Source organism: Crotalus tigris, unplaced genomic scaffold, assembly GCF_016545835.1.
Source record: "Crotalus tigris isolate CLP2741 ecotype Arizona unplaced genomic scaffold, ASM1654583v1 scf7180000018124.1459596, whole genome shotgun sequence".
NCBI classification, from domain to species: domain Eukaryota; kingdom Metazoa; phylum Chordata; class Lepidosauria; order Squamata; family Viperidae; genus Crotalus; species Crotalus tigris.
Window position 1 is genome coordinate 1 of NW_024096836.1, and position 21,488 is coordinate 21,488.

The 21,488-nt window shown below is 37.6% G+C and overlaps 1 protein-coding gene across 5 annotated transcripts; it reads left to right on the forward strand.

The window, feature by feature from the left end:
- Positions 1-9: 9 nt before the first annotated feature.
- LOC120310111 lies at positions 10-13,907 on the forward strand. Of its 5 annotated transcripts, XM_039348154.1 has the most exons (6): positions 10-1,998; positions 3,096-3,260; positions 5,046-5,245; positions 6,983-7,096; positions 10,656-10,744; positions 13,487-13,907. In XM_039348154.1, exons 2-6 carry the CDS (start codon positions 3,247-3,249, stop codon positions 13,673-13,675), a joined length of 606 nt encoding a protein of 201 aa, XP_039204088.1. In that variant the 5' UTR covers positions 10-1,998; positions 3,096-3,246; the 3' UTR covers positions 13,676-13,907. The 5 variants fall into 5 exon arrangements, with proteins under 5 accessions (XP_039204088.1, XP_039204091.1, XP_039204092.1 ...); XM_039348157.1 differs by having other exon boundaries at positions 10-3,260; positions 13,462-13,907; XM_039348158.1 differs by having other exon boundaries at positions 10-3,260; positions 13,474-13,907.
- The last annotated feature ends 7,581 nt before the right edge of the window (positions 13,908-21,488 follow it).

Genomic DNA, 21,488 nt, shown 5'->3' on the forward strand with positions numbered 1-21,488 from the left:
TTGTCTTCGTAAGTTGAGGACTGCCTGTAATGCCAAGAAATAATCTAGGTAAGTCACTGCAATTTCAATGAAGTCTTTGAAACTTTGCATGAGGGTTGGCTAGCCTTTTATCCTGGGATGAATGACGGGCATTATCCTCCTGACCGACTTACAGAAACGCTCTGGGAAGTAGAATTGCCCAGTCCTGCAAACAGAAAGTTGGATTTAGCTAGAATAGATCATAATTCCCTCCCCCAGGAGAGCAGGTTTCAATGGCTGAAGCTACAGTTTCTCTGGGATGGTCACTTGCATTCCTGGGTTTTGAAAAAATATCCCACACTTTCTGTTTTTACCTGCATGAGCTTGCTGATTTGCATCACTTTTAGCTTAACTGCAGCCTACTTAAATGGTAATTATAATAACGGATGGATGGATGGATTACATTTATGGATGGATGTACAAGGGCATACAAATTTAGTAAATTAATAAGACGGATGGATCATGTGCCATCAAGTCCTGGTTGACTCTTAGTAACCATATGGATGGATTTCCTCCATGACATCTGTCCTTAATGGTCTTCTAATATGTCTCCATCACCGTAACTGAATCCATCCACCTATTGCTGATCAGCCTCTTCTTTTCTTTCTTTCCCCTTTTCCAGCATTAGAGCCTTCTCCAGAGAGCTGGGTTGTCACGTAAGGGGTTTCAAAGTAGGAACATTTTGTACCTGGTGATTTGTGCCTTGCTTGAAAATTCTGGGTTGATTTGTTTGATGATCCATTGGTTTGCTTTCTTGGTTCTCCTTTGTTTTCTCAGGAGTCTTCTCCAACACCAAAGTTCAAAATAATAAAGTTTTCGTATCCAAGTCCAGTAATAACAAAAGATAAATGTAAATACTAAATCCCAGGAGGTAGGAATTAGAAGGGATCCTATAGTTCATCTAATTCCCTCCCCCCTCTGTGCCTCATTTTATTGTACAGCTTATATTATAGAATGTCATACAGAAACACACATAGTGAAAACACAGAAAAATCGTTCACACAATACTGTATCATACAAAATCAATACATTTACGTATGTATTGTTTTCTCATGGTTTGATCATGCTTCCTGGAAAAAAAAAGTCAATTTTAGTCTGTTTCTTATTCTTTTTATGAAGGTAAGTGAAGAAATCACTCAGCATATCTAGGCATTTTTCCACTGCAAATGACTATCTGCAATTTCTGGGTCCTCCTCACTTAATTCTTCTGCTTCATCAGTTGCTTTCAGCACTTTTCCTCTGGGTTGTACCTCAGTCAATACTGATTGGAAAATTGCTTCTGGGTCAGGGATAGGGTTGGGGTTTTGCATTTTAGCAATGACCCACTGCAGAAGCTGGGCTTGGTAGTGAATTTTGAATATTTTGATTATGCCTTGGTCAAGAGATTGAATATTTGATGTAGTGTTTGGAGGCAAAAATTTAAGTTTCATATTTTTAAGATGGTTCACCTGGGGATGGCTTAGGACAGTTGTCCACTACAAGGAGAATAGATTGTTTCTTCTTTTTCATTTTTCGATCAATACTCAAATAGGTCATCCATTCAGATTTGTTAGATTTCCAGGTGATGGGAAAATCTTTGGGCTGTAGGTCCTTGAATGAGTGGCTTTGCCGATTTATCAATCACCAAAAGTTTTAGCTTCTCTCCGGTCAAGCTAGCACATAGCAAAACTGAAACATTTTTTAGAAAGTTTTCCACTCTTAACATTTGTCACCCCTCATAACAAGGCTTCTGTCAGGCATCGCCTTGAAAAAGAGTCCACACTCAGCAACATTAAAGATGTCATCTTTACTGCCGAATCAAAGTCAAAAATATTGTATTCTTTGATATTCTTCTTGAAAAAATTCATTGCTACCAATTTCACTTTCTTGCTCTTGGTGCAGATTAGACTCAACTGGTCAGGTTGCAGAGAGCAAATGAATACCATGTTTCAAGGTCCAGGTGGTCAAGATACAACTTACAGAGGTGGTCAGTAAAGAGAGGTTGGTTTGTGTACATATAGTGTATATATGGTCTGTGAAAATTAGGACAACTTAGGGAGATGGTCAATGTAGGGAGATGGTCAACTATGATGGTTTTACTGTAGTTTTTTCCCCATGCCATCACTCTGCTGAACACTTAATTCCTACAGCACTGTCTCATTTCTCCTCTGTCTAATCTTCTAGTCTTTCTTATTATCTTCTCCTATTGGAGAATATTTATCCATTGTTGTTTGTAATTTATGATTAATGATTGTAACTGTGATTTATAACCTATGACCTATTACTTGCTGTTTATATGTACAATGTGAACTTCTGCACCGGAGACAAATTCCTTGTGTGTCCAATCACACTTGGCCAATAAAGAATTCTGTTCTATCCTGTTCTTAATAAACATAGCATGCAAAAACAAAGCTGGAATTTCAACCCTTCATGGATAGAAGGCACCAATTTTGCTGAGTGTGTCATGAGATAATTGCATTATTTTAATAAGGGAAATGCTGGACTTGCAAAGCTGATGTGTACAAGCAACCTCTACCATGACATGCATTTTTGTGGTTTTAATGATTATGGCATTAAAAATAACAAACACAATAATTTCTTCCCTTTTGTTCATCTAGATTATAATTTAATTATTAGATTTTTATCCCACCCTTAATTATTTTATAAATAACTCAAAGCAGCAAATATGCCTCACATTCCTTCTTCCTCCTATTTTCCCCAGAACAACACTTTGGGAGAAGGATTGAGCTGAGACAGAGTGACTGGCCCAAAATCACCCAGCCGGCTTTTGTGCCTAAGGCAGGATTAGAACCCACTTCTCCTGGTTTAAACACTTTCTAAAAGTACAGCTGAAAAGAATTTGAATTATAAAGCAGCACTAGACAAAACAGTTATTTGAACTTGTTAAAAAGCACCACCATAAGCCTCTTTGTACTCTCTTTCATTCCTTCTATCTATTCAGCAGTTTATTTGAGTCTTATATTCAATATGTAAGTTGGGCGTAGGTGTGTGTATACGGGGTGTATGTGTACGTACATTTGTGATATGTGTGTGTATCATCATTCGTCATCATTTTAGCCATTGTCTCTCCACTCCAGGATGAAGTGAAACGTCTTCAAAGAAAAAAGCACTTTTGGGACCACCATACCTGGATAACCGAGAATCTCCATAGATATTCAGCTTCATAAAATCAGCTCTTCAATAAGAATTCAGATGACGGATTCAGATCCTCAGTCGCATATTCTATGAATGTGTCTGAAGAGGTATTGATTTTATCCAGAACCTTTTTTAGTCTGCTCTTTAACCCAAAAGCTTTCAAGAGCACCTAGCAAGGACTATAATTGGACCTGCAATCTAAAAAAAAAATGACGAATAAGGAAAAACAAATAGAAACATGAGTGTCCATGGGGGTGGGGGCTAACCAAGATGGCCACAAGTATGCAATCAAAAACCCACTCCTTTTTTTTAATCTTCCTCACAAAACATCAAAAGTAAGCAAGACTTTGATCTCATGATTGTGGCCACCATCTTGCTTTTTGGACCACTCAGACACTCCCAAATCAGAAAGAAAGAGGGGAGAAGATAATAAGGTGCTTTTCCTTTTAATAACCATTCTGATATCTAGGAGAAATAGGTCAGATAGCCTGATGGACTGCTGTTTAGTGACAGAGGAGAAAGGAACCAAACGTATTTTGTTAACCAGCAGATCTTACTTTTATTTATTTTTCCATCTTCTGTGATTTCATAGATTTGTAATATGGGACACTTTTATAACAGGAGCTTTAACAAAAACAGATATTAATAGGAATGCTTCCATGCAATCCATTTGCCACATCAGAGCTTCCAAAGACAAAGACAACTTACAGCACTCATTCTCCAGAAATAGGATATTTATTCCCTATTGGCCTTTTCCCCTCCCCCCCCCCCAAATCTTAACCCCAAAGATTTGCTCCTTTTCAAACAAAAGAAGCTGTGTAATAACTTCATTTCCAAGCCAGGTCACGCTGAGCTGTGCATTCTTTACAAACCAGTGCAATGTTTTTATTGTCCTGTTCTCTGCTTCTGAAACCAAATCTACAGAACCAATATCAGGCAGATATAATGCTTCAATGATTCCTTACAAAGCTACCTGTTTGACTTTTGCTTATATTGTCAATTACTTTAATGTTGCGGAAATAGCAAAGGACCAAGAACAGTTTTGCAAATCTTCAAAATATGATTTCAGTGGTAAATAAGTTCATCAATCAAAACGGTAGAAGTATCATGAGCTGTCATTTTTTGGAGCTGATAGCATTATGTGTCTCAGGTTCCAGCTTTGTGCAACTAGAATTACCCATAAAACCACAGCAAACTTTTGTGATTTTAAATCTTTATTGCAAATACACAGAAGCGTTCAGACCGCTCATTTTCCTACAACATTTAAATAATCTCCAGTCCTTTTCTCTAGGTAAGTACAAGTTTCAGAAATAAAACCTTTGTCAGGGGGGAGGATGAGAGAAGTAAAAATAATTCAGTTAATTTTCTAGAGGGGAAATTCTATCAGCCTGTCTGAATTCCACGGCATTGAAATGAATAAGTAATAACATTAATAACATGACATAATAAGTTACTTATAAAGTAATAAAGGCAGTATTAAAATTGAATAAATTAATGAATGAAAAGGGTCTGATTAGGAACAATTTCATTTTTTTTTTCAAAATTGATTTCAAAGAGAAAAAACAGAAATGCATTAAATATTTGATTAAAGTCAAGGTTTATGGGGCTTAAAGATGGCTGAATCATGCTGATTTTATATGTTTATATACTTTTCAGTTCAGAATGCGGTAGCCCTGAAGACTATATCTTTAGTCAATACAATTTCACTTTAAGACCAACAGTCGGCAACCCATAAACCACACAAACTTGGAAGAAGCCCATAAAGATTGCCAATGTCAATGTGGGTTGTTGCTAAACCTCAGCAACAATCATTCGGCTTAGAGAAACTGAAATTTAGACTTCTGTTGGATCATAGAATATAACAACCTTGTTATTATTTGTTTTAATTCAAGAACTGAGGCTATGGTGACCGAAAGTGAAATAGAGAAGAATCCATTTACTGACAATATTACCCTCTTAGCCGAAAAGCTGAAACAAATCTCCTTGGATTGTCCTGGCCAGTTCAATATTCACTCGTTGAAGATCTCTTCTCAATTTGGTTGTCTCAGACAGCATTCTTTGACCAACTCTCACCAAGTAATCCATATCCAAAGTAAGTATTTCAAAGTACCCCCATCTTATGCACATCTGCCTCAAACTTTGGGTATATTTTTGTTCTCTGAATTTTATAATATAGCTGTAACTTAATAGAAAAACACCTAAGGGGCAGCATGTAGCTCATCTTGTTTGGGCTTGGAAGCTAAGCACAGAGTGATTTGGTTAGCACTTGAGTGGGAGACAGATGTGGAATACCAGGACGGTTAGACTAAAATGGAAAATCAAAATATTTCCTCTAGGAAAGCAGAGGCAGACCACCTCTGTACTATTTCCGGGAAAACCTGAAATCACCAAAAGTTAAGCACAACTTGAGGAGCACGTAATTTAAAAAAGAAAGTAAATAATAATTATACAATGTTGCAACACTTTTGAAAAATTGTGTATTGACAAGGCACTTTTAATTGGAACAAAGTGGGATAAAGTGTTTTTTTTTTGTTTTTTTGTTGTTGTTTTTTGTTTTTGTTTTTTTAAATAAATCTACACCAGTGTTTCCACATGTTGCAGCTTCTGAGGAAGAATGTTAGGCTAGTAAGCAGTGGAGGCCTAGAGAAATGGAGAAGGACTCAAGGCCCTCCTTTATCTACTTGTTCCCTCTAAACATGGGGGCATGCCAGAATCCTCTTTCTGAAAAGTCTCAAATTGGGGAAAACCCTCAGACTCAACTTTACAAATATATGCTTGCAATTCACAATTGGGGGAGAAATTAGAAAAGGTGGAGAGAGGATGGTACAGGAGGGGCTGTTTTAAGGATAGCAAAATTTAAATAATCATTTTTTGTTTTTTTATTCTTCACCAATGCTTCTATCTGTACCACCATAGAGAATACCTCAAGTAGTCCTTGAAAATTGAAGCTCTGTGCCAAACAATGGACTGCAGATTTTTCTAGAATCGATCATGCATGATTCTGAACGTCACCACAATAACAACAAAAAAAATCAGAAGTTTGGTGGCACCTTTTCTAATTAAAAAAAATTATGAAAAGACATAAGCTTTTGGTAGTCGCAGTTCCATGCCTTTTCATAAAATTTGCTAGGAGGAAAGAGTGCTATCATACTTTTGATTTTTTGCCATTATACACCAACACAGCTCTCCTCTGACACAAGGAAGCTAGATTTCCCGGACACATTAAGAGAATTTTATCTATCTTGACATGTAACCTGCCTCTGGATAACCAAACAATTTTTATGAAAGCTTATGCCTTTTCATAACATTTGTTAGATGAAAAGTGTATTACCAGATTCTTTCTGTAAAATCTCAAAGCAAATCTGGAGGGTTACAGAATTTGAAACGGATTCAAGGGTTACAGAATTTGAAACAGAGAAGGTTATGCATACAATAAATGTTGAAAGGATTATCTGGATCTTATTGGATTTGTTTCAAAAGTAAATTCAGGTCTTTTGTCCCAAGTTGTTGAGCTGCAACTTGTGTTAGCCTCAACTAACAACAAGCATCTTTCTCTCATGAATTAAACAAACAACGCACAAATGCAGGGCAAGAATTTCTGTGTCACACCTAACTATAGCTTTGCTTACAGTCACTATTTGTCAGTAATTCTTTCTCTTATATCTTTAACCATTTCCCTCTTTCTTCTCCTCCCTTCTTTCCCCTATACTGATTGGTATACATATAAGATTATCAGATGAAGCAACCTATAATCCCTGGAATTTTATGCAATTTTAAATCCACAACACTCTTTGACATTTTGTTTAGAGACATATTTTTTATTTTGCAGGTTTGAATTATGCTCCTGAACGGTCAGAGAAGACAATGATAAAAATTCAGATGCCTGGAATCCAAATGCCAATTGGTGATCCACTGCCTATTCCAATCCCCAAGCTTTCAATAGGTTAGTATGGAAACATTTATGCTGTATTTAGGGATGGGGTATAATCTGACTACCACCCCCAATAATGGGCAATCCAACACATCTAGAATAACACAGTAATCAGGGTGCTCTGATTGGGACTGGCTTATGTGGATCTGGGATCCAGCTTCTGCTTAAGCACTGGCTTGGACTAGGAGACCTTGAAGGGGGGTCTATGACAATTCGCCATGGCCAACTCGACACAGCCAACTCGCTGTGGGATAACTTGCCATGGCCAACTTTCACGGGAGAATTCGCTATGGGACAAGAGTTACACTAATATCAAAGAAATAGTGGGACAGAATCATTTTTTTAAAAAGGATGCAAAAGAAGGGACAATATGAAATGTGAATGACAAAAATTAAAATATTTTTTCATTTATTTTAAATAGTTAAACTGAAATGTTAAATTGTCCCATGGTGAGTTGACTGTGACAAGTTGTCCTGCAGCAAGGTGGCCATGGTGAAATGGCCATGGTGAGTAGGCCGTAGTGAGTTGGCTGCGGCAAGTTGTCCCATTCCAACTCAGTTATTCTGTTATTTTTCAAACCACTCCCATTATTTCTTCACTAAAAAATGTAAATTAGAAATAATAGTTGACAACTGCTAAGGATTGTATTCTGTGCCACCACAACTCCTTTCTGCTCCTTTCCTCTCTCTACCCAGTTATATCACTATATAGTGGTTTGCAGGAATCTCTGTCAGCTGTCTACACTATAAATACATTAGGAATGTAATTAAAACAGATTTGTTAAAACAAAATTTGGCAAAGTAACAAACAACATGCCATATGTGATCCACAACACCTGTTTTGCAGTCTCAAGATCGTATCACCTACATGCAGAGGCAAATTGCCACATTTTGCCAACATAATTCCTCTATTTTGTTTTGTTGGTTTGTTTTTCTTTATCATTCAAGAATTTTTAAATCATTCTAGGCCCCCATCCCAAGACTGAACTACTAACCATTTCTCCTGTGGCCTTTGAACTTGACCAGTTAATTTATCTTCCAAATTGCTCAGATAGGAGAATATTGCCCGTTCACGTGCTAAATAGGCAACATACCTGTCATGTGTTGAAAGCTAACAGCCTTTATGACAGATTTACATATTTCAGATATGTTTCATGTATTTGAATCAATGTAAGAACAGTAGTAAAACCTTTAATTTTTATTGTCTATCCAATCATCCAACTGTTCAGCACTTGATTGAGATGCATAGGTCTAATTTCTAGATGGGTCTCATCTATCTAGAGATTCAGTGGAGTATATTATTTGAAGTGCTAGATTGGAGTGGAGAAGCCCAGATTCTTATTCTCCCTTAGGCAAGGAAGCTCATGGATTGGCTTTGGGTCAAGCACTCTCTCTTAGTCCCAAATCAGCATTAAGCTCTGCAAAAAGCCAAGCTGGGGAAAACAACAACATTGCCTCACCATGCATTTAAGACTGTCAACTAAGCAAGCCTATGCAAAAAGAGTGGACCTTATAACAAAGGACACAACAGTAGATTGTGTGTGTGTGTGTGTGTGTGTGCACGTGCGCGCGTATCCTAAGAAGTCAGTTATGTTGGAAAAGGTGGAAAGAAGAAGAAGAAGACAAGCAGCAACAAGATGGATGACTGGACTACATCTATATTGGAAGGCCTGAGGGACAAGGTTAGGGACCGATCCTTCTCCAAGAGTGCAGTATATGTTATTGACTTGATGACACATAAAGAATCAACTGTCTGTGTGCGTGTGTTTCATTCATTCCAGGAGACTGCTTCTTGTAAATTCACCAGTCTATAAGAATTTCAATTATAATTCTGGCTCTCCCTTAGAAGACTATATCTTAAGTAATGCACGTTTGCAACTAACATAGATGATGATGATGATGATGATGATGATTGATGATGATATCCATTCAGTCGTGTCTGACTCTTGACAATTCTCTGGGCCAGGTCTCTCCATGTCTTCTGATCTTGCACTAGTTCTTTGAGTTTTTCTATGCTCTGGCTGGTGTCAGCTTTGATGGTGTCCAACCACCGTGTTCTTGGGCAACCTGGTTTCCTTTTAGCGCTAACTCTTCCAAGCATAATTGCTTTCTCCAGTAAGTTCCCCCGCATGACATGGCTAAAATCAGTGAGATACAGTTTTCTGATTATATTTCCCAATTTTAAATGAATTATGGGTCATTCCATGTCAAGTGGTCTGATTTCAAAAAAGTGCCCTGTTCGACCATCACGGATTTTGATGAAATTTTGTGTGAACATGCACACATGTCCCCAATGAATATTGGTAAAGTGTTACGTTTGCCGATGCAATACTTGCGGAGATATAGTCATTTGTTTGACCCCACACTGCAGCCTTCTACAGTATGACTCTGAGATTCCAGCAACTTTGAGACATAATATCTCCGGCAATATTTTGTTGAGAGAAACAAAACCTGGCCATCTTGTACAACTTTTTGTGCTCTATAAAACAAAATAATAAACACATTCTCATGAGCAATCTCCATCTAGATAATTTGGAGCAAAGTTGGCCAAAAATATTGTGGCTCAAAAAAAAGTTTAAAGTTTGGCTTTTTATATCTCTGGAAGGAAAGGTATGATAAACATGAAACTTTGCATGTAATAACTTAGCAACACAAGCTTTTTAAATATAAAATTTCATTCTCCTACTGCTTTACAATAGTTTACAAATTGAGCATAAATTTGATGTTTTTTGTAAAAACACCAAAATAGGGTATTTTCAGTCTGCTTTTACAAAAAAAGACCTTCTGGAGACTCTGTTAAATCATTCTCATTAGAAAGAGAATATTTCAACCCCCCTAAAAAAGTAGGGTTGGTTTTTCATTGCTGACGTATAAAGCCCTAAAAATAGGGACAAAGTTGAGGAAATTGCTATGGCAACTTCACATGTATTCTATTATTTTTTTGTCTTGTTTGTTTTATATAAACATCATTACTATTATTATATTGCGTTGGTCCACGGTAACATTGTCACTACCAGTTCAGGCACTTGAACCAGCAACCCCATCGCCATAGGGGGCACGCCCAATAGCCGTGCAACACCAGCCACGGGTGGGTTTCTTGGTTCAGGATCCCAAGCCTGCAGTTTGGAAAGCATATTTTCGGCCAACTTTGCTCCAGATTTCATCAAAATCCATGATGGTCGAGCAGGGACCCCCAGACCATTTGACATGGAATGACCCTTATGGAAAACAGTTAATTCTATAGATCAACAGCCCCCAACCATTTGGGCACCGCGGACCAATTCTGTAAGGAGCGTTTTTTCCGTGGACCAGGGGACCGTGGTTTCATGCAGTGCCTGCAACCTGCACATGCACGGATGGGGCTTCACTTGTTTGTGCAACCCAATTTCTGACAGGCTGTGGACCCGTGCCAGTCAGTGGACCAGGGTTGGGGACCCCTGCTATAGGTGACTAATATAATATTCGAGAGTCTTTTTTCTAAAGACCCCAGAAGATGTTTGCCAAAAGATTTCTTTTGTACTTCTGATGTTTATCCATTACTGATTACTCATTCTTTCTTTGCTTCTCACAAGGTCCTTTGTCAGACATATCAAGAGAAAAATGCAAGCAGTCTGCCATAAGATCTAAAGGTGCTACTATTGAGTCAGAGAAGAAAGAAGCAGTAAGTTTCATTAAATGTAATTTAATGTCATTAAATGTCATTAAAAACTCCACTTTACTAAGGAGTGGCATCAACCTCTGAGTGTGAGGGAAGGAAACCAATTCAGTGAGAAGTAACTATACTGAAGCTTGAACTATTTGTACAGGAGATAGTTTCAGGGTATACTAATTGTGTCAATTGCCTGCCTCCAGATATTTTGCAATTACAATGCTTAGACTTTTTTTGTTAGCTATCAACCTTGAAAATTATAGTTCATACAACTCTGGAGGGCACCAAGTTTGGAGGGTTAGAAGGTTGGTATAATATATTATTAGCTGAAGCCAGTGCGTCTTAAGCTGCTAGGTGTGCAACTACAAATAGCTCCAAAATTCAAAGATTAGAGTCTTCAAAACAAGTTCTTGAATTTTGCTTGTATGAGGATAAGGTTGCTAATGAAAGTGAGGACAGTGTGTTAAAGCAAAGAAAGATAAATTAAGCGATTTCCAGTCTTCTAGCCATCTAACTTCCTGGTAAAGCTGAAATTATTCTTAGTGAAAGAATTAAATTAGAGTGTAGTAGCAGCTTTTCTAACTAATGAATTCTGTTAGAAGTCTTTTGTTAGCTACGGCTCACTTCACCAAATGCATATGAATGGTTAAATCAATGTAGGATTTAAAGGAAGGGGGTGATGTACAGAGTGGAAAAGGGGTGTGTGTGCAGGTGCAGGTTATGCATGAAGCAAATGACAGGTCAATATGATTGTAATGAGTTAAAAACCTATTGTGTTGGTTAAGACTTTCTGAATAGCCTGGAACATTTTGAATATGTGAATTAGGCAGTTTCTCACTCTAATATTGGTATAGTTCTATTGTGTAAAATGGGCATCTGTTATGAAATCTCCTGGGAAGGTAAAATGTTTTGATTTTAATCTTTTTTTGCTTCTGATGTCAAATATATCGATTAATTCTTTTGTGAAAAGTTTGTCCCATTTTTCATAGAATTGGGGGGGGGCATACTGGCAGATCATGGCATGTATCCCATTGGAGGAGCAGCACGTGAAGGTCTTTTCTACACTGCTTAATGCTACACAAATAACTTTCTCATCAAGGCCAGGTTCATTTGTCTCTTTATTTCTAACATGTTAAGAGTACTTTCACCAAACTTTAATTTTTCAAAAACTACTGTTCCCTTTAACTGTTTTAAGAGATTCAATTCTTCTTAACTTTTTTGCTGAAAATTTAGATTTTTTTTCTTTTTCCAGAAACAATGCTAACTCACTGAGTGTATTTTTTTTTATTTTGTTGCTCAGAAAATCTCTCTATAGCTGTAAAATATTTACATCTGATAGTGATTAAGAAAGTGAGGCTTTTGCAAATCTTACCGCCATATAAGCTGTATTACAGCTGTCAGCTTGTTTGAAATCCTTCAATCCCTAACTTTATGACTCCTGCAGTCTTTTCATGATGAGTAGCTGCTTGAAGTGCAGATGGGCAATCCCACTATCTCTCTTTGTCTGGAGAGACTGTGTAAACCAGAATTCACAACTAGGCTATCAAAATTACTTTGCAATGCCATTTCTGCTCCTTCAGGGATATCTAATCTAGTACATGAGGGGCAAGATAAGAAGTAACAGATGTAAGCTTACAAAGAGAGACCAAACCTAGAATTAAGGAGAAATTTCTTGTCAGTGAGAACAATTAATCAATGGAATGCTTTGCCTCCAGAGGTTGTGGGTGCTCCATCACTGGAAGTTTCTAAGAAGAGATTGGAGAGCTATTTGTCCAAAATGGTACAGGGTCTCCTGCTTGAGCAGGTGGTGGATTAGGAGACCTCCAAGGTTCCTTTCAATTCTGTATTCTGTACTCAAAAGCCAGTCCAAAAATCTCTTATATTTTTGAATTTATATTTTGAAACTATATTTATATTTTGAAACCATACCAGATATAAGAATGTTGGATCAGAAAAAGGATTACATAGTTGGGCACAATAGTTAATATTTTAATGATTAATATGGACATGTTATTGACAATATATTAGTGGACAGAAGAGTTTGAAATAACGGTTAGGTTGAGAGTAAGAGTGAAAAAACTGGAAAGAATTTGTTACATCAAAAGAGGAAATTATGTGCCAAAATTAATTGTCAAATATGTGGAGAACCTGTTACAGCCAGCTCAATTCACCTCTGTCTTATAAATTGCAAATATCTACTAGCAACCAAAGCTTTCTCTTGAAGACTAATCAGTTGAGGAAACTGTGGACATTTTCTCATCAATTGTCCATCACCAGTAGATGGCTCACAAACCTCCTTTATACATAAAGAACAACAACCCAAAAAGCCATTGTAGATGTATTGGCATGAAGGGGAAAATCCAACATTTCTGGAAGCTATATCTTTAGTAAGCCAATTGAGGATTTTGTAATGTTGACCTACTGTACAAAGTTGCAACACTTAACTTATATTAAATCCATGCTGATTACTGCAATGCTGATATTTACACAGCCAGATTTTTCTGCAAACAGCCCTATGGGAGCATGTTTTTTCAAAAGAGCACAAAATTTCATAGTTGTGCCAGTGATGATAGAACAACAGTGGTGACAGAGAATGCAGAAATCTTTCTCAGCATGAATCCTGGGTGGGAATTATGAGATTTATAGGTCAACGTATCTGGAGATGGCTGGAATGAAATCCATGAAATGCTAAAAAAACTCATACAGTACTGTATTATTTTGTTCTTCTGTTTCTATTTTATGTTCTTTCTGTTGTCATGTTACCACTCACTGGATCTGAAGGCAGAAAAATCTTGGAGAGAAACACAGATCTTGGAAGAAACTGGACATCTCAATCTTCCTGCCTCCCAATTATTCCATTGTATGTTCAGAAACATTGCTAAAAATGAAGGCAGAGATGCTACCTTCTCTTTCCAGAATCGACTAATCTCAAGCAAAGCATAAGCACAAGAGTAGCCACCTTTTATTGCCCTGCTAACTTACAAGCCACCATCTATGATGTAGGTTTAGCATTCTTTCGTGTGCAGAAGATCTGAAAAAGCCAGATTATGTAGCTGGAGTGTAAGAAATTAAGCTAGATATACTAAAAAATTAGATCAGATACATAAAATCTATTAGGCATTACTGAGAAGTAAGATGTGCTGTGTAAGCAATAAAAAGTAATATTGCAATCAAATACTTTGTGGCTCTTTTATTTCAAACAAAACGTATTTGCTTCATCTGGCAGTTTGGTGCCATCCAAATTTATGGATCTACAGGTCCCAAAATTGCTCTAGCCTCAATGGCTGGGAATTTTGGAAGTTGTCCTCTTAATGCAATCGAGAGTGTCAAATTGAGAATTACTGGAATAATAAATTGTTCAGTTTCATACATTTTGAGGGAGAGGAGTTATCAAACATTAATAAAGCATATTAAATACTTAATAAGAGATGTTGCCACAGTGAATTCTGGTGATGAGAATTGTTGGGCGGATGTCTACAGGAGAATGTCCAAAATGTCAAGATGGCAACTGCAATCTTGACTTTTCAATCTTGACGCATAATAGAAGCCCTACCCCCTTTTTTTAATCTGAATTGCATCGCTATCTTGAGTTTTTTGGCTTGCAGACACCTATGACTGCTGCTCAACAAAAGTTCTGAAACAGTTGAGAAAACTTAAAGAAAAACATGATTATACCTCAGAGGGGAGATTGAGAAAAAACTAAGGGTTCCTCACTTGAATATCTTCCATTGGAATGAAATTAAATGTGGATATCATACAATGTTCAACCATTTCTGACTGGTGGACAATCCAGAATTTTGAGATCATCAGATGGGCATCTCTCAAAAAATGCCTGTCCATAGATTGGGTCTTCTATTCATAAAACCTCTGTAGTGGGAAACTTAGCTTCTCGCTCTTCTTCCTCGCCTTTATCTATGGTCTCTTTATCATTCTGGCTGCCCTTATCTCCTCACCCCAGTTGAATGGGCAGACTTCCAAAGAAAATGTTGGAATGCATCCATCCCTCATTTTCATTTTCTGTGAAAAGTGAACGTGTCCCTTTCAGGGTCCAGAAGTATTACTGGATCTAAAAATGATTCTGGAAATGGGATGTCATCTCTGAACGAGTACAGGTCGTCCTCGACTTACAAACATTCCTTTAGTGACTATTTGAAGTTACAATGGCACTCAAAAAAGTGACTTATGACCATTTTTCACACTTGCGACCATTGCAGTCATATGATCAAAATTCAGAGCCTTGACAACTGTCTCATATTTATGATGGATGCAGTGTCCCAGGGTCATATGATCACCTTTTGCGACCTTCTGACTTGCAGAGTCAATGGGGAAGCCAGATTCAATTAACAACCGTGTTACTAACTTAACAACTTAAGTGGTTCACTTAACAACTGTAGCAAGATAAAATGGGGCAAAACTCACTTAACAAGTGTCTCACTTAGCAACAGAAAATTTGGGCTCAATTGTGGTCGTACGTGAAGGACTGCCTGTAGTTACCATTCCCATCTTAATTTTTTTTCTTTACTTCAACCTTTCAGTTCTTTCAGATGCTACAGGTTACTTCCATAGTAGTTTATAGCAGCTTTATGTCCTCTTTTTTGCATCATTTAGTTATTCCAACATCTTATTTTATATTTTAAGAAAAGGAACATGGAAAGGAAAGATTCACAGATTCTTTGGCAGGCACCCCGGGGCACCTAACAGTACATCAGCCCAATCAGAGTTTATGAAACTTCCTAATTTAACTGTCTGTCTGATGTGGAAAGATTCCATTCAATAAAGTACAGCCAAATTATAATTTGGGCAAAGTCCTTCATAGTGTAACAGGGACTCAAATGAAATGGAACCCTATGTGTATTTAGCTTCCTAGTTATCTACTGTGAAGGTCATTGTGACCTGCTATTCTGCCCTTTCCACCATCCACTTCTTTCAGCCTTTTTTGAATCTGCTTATTAAAAGTTACAGACCCATTTCATGGCTGTAATTCAGCAGGGGCTACTCACCCCTAGAGAAAGAGTTGAACAGAATTTTCATTCTGATTGGAATTTCTTATCATTCCTATTATGCAATTATGTAATTTCACACCAGTTCTCACTGAGACACCTAGGAAATCCAACGCATAGAATGCAAATTTGGGAAACGACACTGTAATGTATTTTCACATTTTCCATGCCTGCAAACCCAGGCTTGTAACCTTCGTTATTCTTGACAAGGAGCTATCATCAGTCCTAGTTTTCTGATCTACTTTCCAAATCACTCAATCCATCCAAATCCTATGTAATTTCTACACTACAGGTTGTCCTCAATTCACAACCACAGTTGAGCCCAAAATTTCTATTGCTAAGTAAAATAGTTGTTTTGCCCCATTTTACAACTTTTCTTCCCACAGTTGTTAAGTAAATTTCTGCAGTTATTAATTTAGTAACATAGTTGTTAAGTCAATCTGGCTTCTCCATTGACCTTGTTTATCAGAAGATCACAAAAGGTGAACACAGGACACTGCAACCATCATAAATATGAGTCAGTGGCCAAGCCTCTGAACTTTGATCACAGGAGCAAAGGGATGCTGCAACAGTTGTAAGTGTGAAAAATGGTCATTAGTCACTTTTTTCAGTGCCATTGCAATTTGCCTATCATGCAAATAGATCAGCAGATGATGCTGTTAATATGGCTCTGCACTACATTCTACAACATCTTGAATCTCCAAAGACCTATGCAAGGGTCCTTTTTGTAGATTTCAGTTCAGCATTCAATACCATCATTCCAGATATTCTTCTCACTAAAGTAAATCAACAGGCCGTGCCTGATCACACCTGTGAGTGATCTCTAACAGACAGGAAGCAGCAAGTGAAACTAGGCAAAATCACATCAGATATCTGCAGGGCTTTTTTTCGCATAGAACACCCAGAACGGAGTTCCGGCACCTTTTTGGGATGGAACTTTGTAGAGTAGGCAAGGCGGATTGTATGACATGTGTGAGTTCCGGCACCTTTTTTTTTTAAAGAAAAAAAAACACCGGATACCTGTACAATTAGCACAGGGGCTGTGTACTCTCTCCATTTCTCTCTATATGCCAATGACTGCATCTCAAAAGATTCCTCTGTTAAAGTGTTGAAGTTTGCAGATGATATAACAGTGATTGGCCTCATTCGAGACAATAACAAATCGGCATACAGACAGGAATGTATATGTCATCTTACCCTGCTTTTTGTGTGTTGTAGAAACAAGGTTTGTAGAGAATGCCAGTGAAGGGAAGATGTACTGAATTTCACCCAGACAGATTTGTAAGATACTGTAAGAAAAGTCTTGGAGTCTGAGAAATAAGAAAGTATTTCAAAATATGACGGACATCACGTGGTGATTTCAATTTTATTTGGTCAAAGAGCTGTTAGTCCTTCATTATGCAAATTGGGAGTAGGGGAAGTTCAAACAATCTTCCCAGAATGCACCTTAATGAATTATTAAATGTATTTATCCAATTTATTGGCTGCCCATTTTACCACAGAATAACTCTGGGAGTCTTAACAATATTAATGGGGATTTCCTTATTCAGATTCCAAGATTCCTAAACCTTTCAAGGATCTTCTATAATTTATAGAAATAGATAAATTGAAAGGCAGACTGCTTAATATTTGTGTTTGTGTGCTAACCTGTTTATTTCTTTCCTGAACGTGCTAATTAAACTATTGTATCTTGTATTACTGCTCTGAAGAAGTTAAGAAATTCTGTATACATTAAACATTTTTGCATATACTCAGGTTGTGCATGGCAAGATATGCTTTGTTAAGATTATGATCTATAACCTTAACTTGAACAGTGCCCCATCTCTTCTTTTATGAAGATATTGTGCAAAAATTGAGCAGTTTGTAACGGACTTCCAGCACCTTGTAATCTGTCTGGAGCAATAGATCTGCATTTTGATTTTTCTTTGCAGCACTGATTATTTTGCATTTTAAAGAAGTTTCTTCTTCAATAAAAACAACAGTTGTCAAAATGATTCAATTGAACATCTCTACAGATTATGCTGTGCCACTAATGAAAAATATATCATTGATAAAAAGAAGTTGAAAATGAGCAGGTTAAAAATATTGCAGGATTTCCAAATTGATAAAATTTTATCTGCCAATTGGAAAAGCCCTACTGCTTGGATCCAGACATATATTACGTCAACAGATTATGAGATCCTAGGTTTTTGGGAGAGGTTGATGCATATAAATGCCAACCCCAGCTAAAGAACTGGCAGCTGTGACTTCACATTGTCATGAGATGATGATGATGATAAGAAGAAGAAGAAGAAAGAAAGAAAGAAAGAAAGAAAGAAAGAAAGAAAGAAAGAAAGAAAAAGAAGAAAAGGACAACAACAACAACAACAACAATGGATTATAGAAATTTCATGTTTACTTTTTCATTCTCTGGTAATAAAACATTTTTTGTGGTCCTCTTATTTCAGTGGCCTCCCCATTTCCTTGGAGAGCATGTTTTCCATGGACCGGGAAGGGCATGGTTTCACACACTGCCTGCATCCTGTGCATGTGCAGATGGGGCTTCACTAACTTGTGTGGCCAGTTCCTGGCAGGCTGGGATTGGTGGCAGTTCATGAACTGGTAGTTGAGGATACTTGTCTTATCTCATATATGAGGATTAGGTTAGGATACTCTCCTGGATAATAGGAAGCACCACCAGTAACTACAAAGCAGCTACATCAGAACAAGAGGTAATGCCAGGTTGGGTAGACACAATAGACATCCATGAGATTGGATTTGAAACCTCCAACATTTTCCTTGCAAGCTCTGCTATGCAATAAGATTTACACTTTGGAAACTATAGCTTGCTTAGCTGCCAGAAGATTAAATACATATCGGAATGTATTCGGCTTTCAGCTTGTGCTCTGATCTCTGATCCGTTAGTCTTCTTTAATCTGGGCCATCCACAAGTATAAATTATAATTTCCCTTATCTCCTATCAGAAGTAGCTGGTTGGAAATAATAGGAACTGTAGGAACAATTAACCCAGCATGAGAAAGTATGAATGTAACCTTATCTTTGTGGTCAGTTGGATCTTTTGACATAAAAGCTGAGAGATGTTTTTTGACCTATCTGATTGCCTGTTAAAAAATGAAAGTTTTGCCAAATATTTCTCAGTTTGCATGATATGAGCTCTAATTAAGTGACTTTATTCTTCCTATCAACCTTGACTGAATTTAAATGGCATCCTGAGTGGTAGAGCTTAAAAAGAAAAAACCTTTCGTAAGTTCATTTCCAAACGAAGTCTAACTTTTAGAGAGCCTCCCTCTGGGAGGAAAAAATAAAAGGAATGTTGGCCCTTGTTCAAAAGCATTAACCTAATCAAAGTGATCTTTGACTTGGACCAGTTTGTTTGCATTTTCTACCTTGGTACTATGCATGGCTAAAATTAGCAAATGCTCCAACGCTTTCTATAAATACCAATAAAGTAGCAAAATTAATCATCTAGAGCAGGGGTCCCCAACCCCCAGTCTGTGGATCAGTACCAGGCCGCAGCATGGCAGCAACTGGTCCGCACAAGCAAGCCCCATCCATGGGATGCAGGAAGCACACAAACCCACGCACACTCCGGTCCGTGGAAAAACTTTTCTCCACGTAACCGGTCCCTGGTGCCCAAAAGTTTGGGGACCTCTGATCTAGAGCTCTTTAGAACTGCACAAATCCTACAAGTGGCATAGCTATGAACCACAACTTCTTCTGATAGTCTTCACCTCCTCTTTGCTTTTTTTTTTTTTTTTTAAACCAGATAAGTTATATGAATTTTTTTCTCATTTTCATGCTTGGAAGCATTAGAGAATAAGATGTTTTTCATTTTTGAAGGAGCCATTGGAGGCAAACTTTAAAAGCTAAAATCTATTCTAGATGGGAGCAGAGACATAAGAATAATCTGAAATTGGTGAAGAAAAGGACTTCTTTTTTCCACATGAAAAATAGCAGTGTCCCTGTCTTTCTCTCTCCCTCTCCCTCTCTCCCCTCCTCCCCCCTCTCTCTCCAACACACACCCCACAGCACAAGATCCTTAATTTTCTTGGGCCCATATATTTCATCATATCTACTTTTGCTCAATACTAGGTTCTGCAGAACAGCCAGGACCAAAGTAGCTGTACACACCCGTATGCTGACCCCAAAATACATACACACACATACACACGTACTTTAAGGTCATATCTTCCACTAAAAGTAATTTTAGTGTATCCATACTGAAATTATGAATAGGATAGTATACTGGATAAATGTTCTAATTTAGTAGTGGTTACAGGGTTTGATCACAATGATCCATCATGAGTCCACTCTGGATCCTGCCTTGGTCTTCTCCATAGATTCCATAATAACCAACTACCATCAAGGTCATGAATGTGAAAAAATTTAGTTGAAATAAATTTGTCTGCATGATCTTATGCCATGTCTTGCTTAATGCAACAAAAAGGAAATACTCTTTATTTAAGAGCACGGTAATCCTCAGCATAGATTGATACCACCCCTCTTTTTTGTGGCAGCCTTGCACAGGGTTGGCAACCTTGGCTCTTTTATGACTCGTGGACTTCAACTCCCAGAATTCCTGAGCCAGCCACGAGTCATAAAAGAGCCAAGGTTGCCTACCCCTGGCCTAGCATAAGTCTACCATAGAGCACAGGGAAAACTGAAATGAGTCTTAATGCAAATTTTTAACAGAGGCCTCGAAAATTGAGAAAACTGAACACGTTTTTTTTTTTAGAATTATGATTAGAGTAAAGACTACCAAAATATTCTAAACCCCATGAAGTGAAGTGAAGTCAACTTCTCAGCCAAAATCTCTAAAACACAAAAAGTAAGGGAAAAGAACCAAAACAATCAAAATGGAAAGAAAGTATTTCTACTGTAATACTGTTAATATATTCATAATACTGTATGTGTTAAAAAGCAAATACATTGTTTATAATCTGAGCATCCTATATCCTGTCCTAATAAATCTTAATATTTACTGTAGTGGTAAATGGTAGAAAAGGTAATAAAAAGGAACTAACATAATAAAAACCCAACTTTTCTGGCAAATTACTGATGAATGCTGGTAGGATGTATTTCACAGAATTTGCCTTTATATCTTTGCCTTTATTTTATTTATGTATGTACTGGATTGATGTCCTGCCACAATTATGATGATCAGACTTAGCAAATGAAGTGTTAAAAATGTTTTGGCTCCTAAAGTCAGTTTGCTTTCTGGCCATGGAAAGATTTATCAAGAGTTACCGAAGATCAAGCAAATGCAAGAGACAATGTTGAATTGCATCTTATATCCACTCCAACATAATGCAGCCAGGTCATATGGAAGGCCAGGAGTTTTCAGGTTGTGAGAATTACACAGCAAGCTAGCCAGTGCTATATATACTTGTCACACAAAACTAAATAATGAACACAGGAGGGAAGCTAGGCGGGAAGAAAGATTTTTCATCTCCACCTTGAAAATTTGTATAAAACTAAAACTATCCCCTGGACTGCAAGGTGATCAAACTGGTCAGTCCTAGAAGAGATCAACCCCTACTGCTCTTTAGAAGGCCAGATCCTGAAGTTGAATGAGAAGGAAGGACTCACTGGAGAAGGGCCTAATGCTGGGAAAGATTGAGGGCAATAGAAGAAGGAGACGACAGAGAATGAGGTGGCTGACTGGAGTCACTGAAGCAGTAGGAGTGAGCTTAAAAGGACTCCAGAAGATAGTAGAGGACAGGAAGGCCTGGAGGAACGTTGTCCATGGGGTCGCG